Raw genomic sequence first — 6,091 nt, forward strand, 5'->3', positions numbered from 1 at the left:
GTGGTGATGACAAGCTGCCTTCCCTCTAGTCTTTCACTGCTAAATTAGGGACGGCTAGTGCAAATAGCTCTCGTGTAGCTTTGTCCAAAATTCAAAACAAACGTTTTTCTCTAGCATGATGATCTTGGTATCTAATTTTTTGAAGGTACAGATGCTATTTTTATATACAAACATTTCTATTATTAAATTTCAAATGACACAAAACTGAATAAATTATTTTGTTACAGTGCCATGATTTAAAAAAAATTGGCAACTAAAGCAAAAGTTTCTTAAGACTCTTAAAAACAATTGCATTTGTACATAATTTAGTTTGCTTGTGTTATTTAGGACTTGTTGCTACCTTATATAGAAATTTGTTACAGCATGGCAATAATGGTTATGTAACCATTAGTAGTTTCAAAGCATAATTTTCTTGGTTAATTTCTGGTCTCAGTTTATGTATGAGCAAGCTCCGTTTTATACAGAGGCTCTGCTTATCATTGGCTCTTGTAAAGACCTTAAGATAATTTGAGTGGATGTCTATTTCACACTTGTCTCTAATTGTTTTAAGGTCTTAAAAATTACTAATGGTGAATAGAGCCTGTGTGTGAAAGAGAGCATGATCATACATAAACTAAGAACAGAGATTGACCAAATAAATTATGCTTTTAAACTACTAATGGTAATTTGGAGATTACAATCATTTAAAGGTTTAGAAGACACATAATTCCCTATCTTGCAATGTTCTTTTATCATAAATCCAAACTAACCAGCTGCTAAGGTAAAATATTGGTGATACTGCTAGACAAAATTTACACGATCAAAAATAGGTATGAAGTAGATTAATTAAACAGATAAATAGTAAATTATTTGGAGTGTTTTAGAGATCAGGGTTGGGTACAGAAAAATATCTTTATATATTTACCTTGGTGACTTTTTGTATGTGAAAGACTTGTAATATTAACTGAAAGACTGCCAAATTTCATGAAGATATACCCAATATATATAGTTATAAGTATTAAATTGATGTCAACTTTAAACAAGTACAGAAGGTCATGTGACTCGGTCAAATCGACCGACCCCGTGTCGAAAGATTTAATACAGGTTCAGTGGAACCCCACTCAAGTAGTGTGGTCACATAAACCTTTCCGACTTCTTTTCATAATGACCTGAAAAATTAACCACTGCTGATTTGCATTTATTGTTATTACCATCAAGACTAAACAAAATCAAATGAAAAAAGACAATGAAACATACACAACCTATGCATATTAAATAATTAAATATTTAAAAAACCATGTCTTGGTGCTATTATAACTGCTATTTTTAGAATTTCTGACAACTTAAATACATAAATTTCATCAGTAGATCTACTATTACAGCATCACAAAACATAAATTTACTTAACATGTTTGTTAATAGTATTCAACATGGTTTCTATTTTATTCAAATTTTTTTAAACTAGATAATGGTTTATGAAAGTAATCTGGAAAATAGTTTCATTTGGCAGTTTACAAGATGCCAATTTATGAAAAAAGTGACAATGATTAATTAAAATACTAGAATGCATACATGATGAAATAACATTTATCAATACAATAGTTCATCACACTTATCTTAAAAGAAGTCTGGATGATTTTAAAAAGTTTTACCGATAATGAAGTGGCCTGCTGTCAACAGGAATCTGAATATCGGATCTATGAGAAGTCAAGTCAGTACACTGAGAATTTCCATCTGAAACATTGCTTCCTTCAGCAGACACTAGCTAAAAATTGAGGCATTTGTAGTGACTAAATGAATAATATTTTCAAATAATGCTGATGAAATCAAAATGAAAATCAAAAAAAAGAGACGAATTACATGACCTCAAATCTTAAGACTGTGAAAATATCTAATCTAACTACATTGTATATAAATATGTCAATAATGGTCCAATTTAGCCCTAAAATGACACATTAAACACTTCATTAAACTTTGTCCTTCATATCAACAGATTCTAAGTTACAAATATTCAAACTAATGTTTACATTCATCTGGAAAATACTTTAGACAAATGTTTGAGTTGTAATTTTTAAATAAAGTATATATTTTTTACTGCCATTTCTTTAATACAAGTTTTTGTTAGTAAATAATGGGTAAAAAAAATAGTTTAAACATTTGTTAGAGAATCTTTACGGTTTTGAATTATTACCTCCATCACCCAAGGAGACTGAGATTATGTTTTCACCCCTGTGTGTTTGTAAGCAAGATTTCTCAAAAACAGCTGAACAGATTAGGGCAAAAGTTGGTATGCAATTTGACTATGACCCAACTTAGAATTTATTAGTTTTGGGAGGGTCAAGGTCACAAAAATAAAATTCATTGTCCTGCCAAAAATTGTCCATGTTTGTTGATAATAGGTATTTTTTTTGAGAGCCGAATATGATCAACGCTGTGTGGTGGAGGTATATACTCTACTGAGTGCCCCTCTAATTTTAATAAGGTATGAGTACTATTAGCCAAAAAAACTACCATTTCATCATTCATCTTTTAAAGCTACTCACGAGAAGTGTTATGGTATAAAGTATGAAACATAAAATATACCCTAACGCTAATGATTCTATCATTGAAAAAGGAGCACAGGTATAACACTACTCCTCCCCCCACTAAGGTGTACATTTAATTATACAACAGGTGACTGATAATAACACTCTCTCTCTCTTGTAACCTTCTGTTAGTTCAAGGTCTGTACTTATTTTCTAATCAAACTGTTAGTATTACTCCCATGTAGCATCAAATACATCCACAAGAAGAAAGAGAATGCATATATATATATATATATATATATATAAACATGATTACTGTTCTATATAACATATTTTTCAACTACATTTAAATATTTTATTTATATAGACTAAACATTAAATAAAAGTGGTTTTCAATCAAGTATAAACTGGTAGTTATGGTGATATTATCGGTAAATTATGCCAATTAGTATTATTGAACGTTCAAACCTTCATTCGGTAATGTGTTTCAAACCTCCAAGAGTCAAAATCAACCCTTTGTTACAGCCATATTACAATAACATCCAATATAAATTTAAAACCATAGGGAACATAAAAATACAGCATCTTTTACCTATGACAGCACTATGTGCTCATGGGATTTCTTTTATACCATTCCAGTGCTGAACAAAAACGTTCCTGGTTAGTGGCTTGTACCAGGAAAAAAAAAAAAAGAAACTAAATTTGAGAAGTATATTTTGTTGCCCCCCCCCCCCCCTGTTTAAGATTCATAATGGTGTAACTAAGGGAAGTGTGACAAAACCATCCACTGTAAAATAATATTTTTACTGCATTTTTCAGGCCTACAAAACTTTCTTGCTTTACCAGTTTACAACATTAAATTAAATTTACATGTACAGAAAATATGAATATTATAACACCCTTGAATTACTCTTTATGACGTTTGGATATCACAAGTTTATACTTACCCAAGACACTACTCTTCCATTGAAGCAGGGTAATTTGGCATCATCATCTATAATTTCTTCTTTAACCACCCTATAATAGGATAACATGAATTTAGAGTAAGTAACACACATACTCATAAACATGCTTTCAATTATTTCCTTACATTTCAACAAGTGACCATACAACATTGACAAGTAGCAAAAATTATAAGGGGAGAAAACACAAATAGCTCGACACTTCTTTTTTTTGAGGGGGGGGGTTCATGAGTATAGATGACCTTTTCTTGACCATCACTGTTGCTTTGAAAGTTAAGTTTTCAGTGTTTTAGGCAAAAAAACTTTAGCTAAAATAAATTTCTCACACAAACAAAAAGAGAGCAAAGACAGCCACTACAGGATACTTTATTATAAAAATTCAGCTGTACTGTTATGTGTGTAAAAACAAAAGGCAACCATCAAAAGAACAAACAGATGAGAAGACTATTTATTAAAACCACATTTTTCGGAACAAAGCTACAAAGTCATTAAATGATCCTACTTTAAGACGATACTGCAGTGGTTTAATCTTTATACATGAAAATAAACCATACTTAAGTTCATTTATGTATTGGTGAGTTTAATTTATTCATATTGCTGAATCAGTAATTGAAGAACCTCAGAAATAAAAAAATCTAATTTAAGATTTCTTTCAAATGTAGTTACCCTGAACGCGTAAGTGGTAGCCTAAAATTCACTGCTACAGGAACTATTTTACAATTCCAAGATTTAAACTAACTTTTTACTTGAGTCATAAAATTCTGCTAAAGTTTAAATTTGATTAATTAATATCAGTCAATTTTAATATTTATATGAATCAAAGTTTTTTTCAAATAACAAAGAATGATACAGAAAAAATATTTAACCGAACAAACACTCGTATAATTAACAAGACAGAAAAAATTTATGCGAGTAGGTGTACTGTAGCTCATTATTCACTACTGCCTCCTATATTCAATTATCTTAAAATACATAATTGTAAAGCTTCAAATTCTACAGAATCTTAACAGGGACTCTTTAGAAACTTCTGCTGAAATGAACACCCACAAATGTTTTTAAAATTTGAAGTCATACAGTACAAGCCCAACTAGTCTTAAAAAATACACAAACAAGGTTCCATAAATGATAAATTTGTTGTGCAATATACCTTCAGTCAGGCATCCTTTGCTTAATAAATTAAATTACTTTCAACATGCACAAAATTTGAAAAGTTTTCAAATTAAGTGGAAAGACGTTGTTATAATAATATTAACAAGTGAAGAATTAGAGTGATTAGCTAAGTTGTGAAAATCATTTCGATCTCTCACTACTATTCTAAGCTGCATATCAAACAATCTTAATACCCAAAACTCTTTTAAAACATGAAGATAGAAATATTGTAGTGAATACACTACTGTGGTATCATAGTTTCATTTTCAAAGAAGAGCAAGAGATCATCTAGCCCATCACACTTCCTACTACCATCCTTCACATTTCTTAATGAAGTATTTTTAATGAAATAAAATAAAGTTTTGTTCATGAACATACTGAGTATTTGTTTTGAATAGTCCTTGTGCAAAGTAATTTTCATGTTAAAATTAAAAATACTTTTTGTCATCACAAAAATCTCAAATTTCCTTGGTGTGATTCTTAAAACCTCCTAAATGCATTTCAAACTTTTTTTCCACTAAATCCTTATAGTTTATGTTATTTTCTCTATTAAAGAATATTACTGTACTGAAACATAGTAATGGAGTTGATATTTTGCTTCAGATGTTATGATGTATGATTGATCTTGTAGAAAAACTATCTAAAAAACCAAAATAAAATAACTGTTTCTTAAGTTTCTCACCAATATTCTACATAATGGAATTAGTAAATCAAAACATATACATGTTTCACTCTCATTTTAATCTAAAAATGTCTGTCCATTTAGCTAATGATGACAAAATAATATTAATTGCTTAGAAATACAGTGACACTTTTTTTTATATTCAAGTAGACAAGAAAACAAGTTTATGTCCATTTAGCAAAATAAATATGAAGTTTTCAGTTTAATGTTATATGCATTTTAAGCACATATTTTACCAAATTTGAAGGTTGTAACTAAACCAAGTTAATGCATATTTTTCATGCTAGATGAATTCAAGTCTGAATATTATGTTATAAATCTACATGAAAGGAACACAGTTGTTGATTATGAGTCATGACTAAATCAAACAAAGTGGTATTATTTGAGGAGCTTACAAGACAGAAAACAAACTTGGAATAATCTACTATGAATCAAATGACATGCACCTACAAAGTACATCAGTAACCAAATTTAATATTTCTTTATTTCTAACTGATTATAATGCTTTTTTTTGGCTTGGTTGTTCATTGTTAAGAACTAAGTTATGCAATTGGTTATCTATGCTGCTGTGCCCACCAGTTTATATCATTGTAAGCCTTCAGACTTACCAATGAGTCACTGGTAAACTTTTCATAATTTATGTCTTATGTCAATAACTCATGCAATTTCTTTAACTTAAATTTTATATTTTAGATATTAAGTACTCAGATGGTGATCTTAATGTATTATTAATACATTTTGATGAAAAAAATCTCATTCATGCATAATGTGTGTAGAATATTGGGCATAGCTTG

General features: G+C 29.6%; 1 protein-coding gene across 2 annotated transcripts in view; it reads right to left on the reverse strand.

Annotated features, from left to right (window-relative positions):
* LOC106459104 (segment polarity protein dishevelled homolog DVL-3-like) overlaps positions 1–6,091 on the reverse strand; it is a 35,570-nt gene that overhangs the window by 27,081 nt on the left and 2,398 nt on the right. For both annotated transcript variants that reach the window (XM_022385534.1, XM_013918690.2), the window contains exons 2-3: positions 3,452–3,521; positions 1,632–1,744 (exon numbers count right to left, since the gene is read on the reverse strand). In XM_022385534.1, coding sequence (XP_022241242.1) covers positions 1,632–1,744; positions 3,452–3,521 — 183 coding nt within the window. The remainder of the gene's footprint in view (positions 1–1,631; positions 1,745–3,451; positions 3,522–6,091) is intronic.

This window comes from Limulus polyphemus, unplaced genomic scaffold (genome assembly GCF_000517525.1).
Source record: "Limulus polyphemus unplaced genomic scaffold, Limulus_polyphemus-2.1.2 Scaffold559, whole genome shotgun sequence".
In the NCBI taxonomy this organism is placed as follows: domain Eukaryota; kingdom Metazoa; phylum Arthropoda; class Merostomata; order Xiphosura; family Limulidae; genus Limulus; species Limulus polyphemus.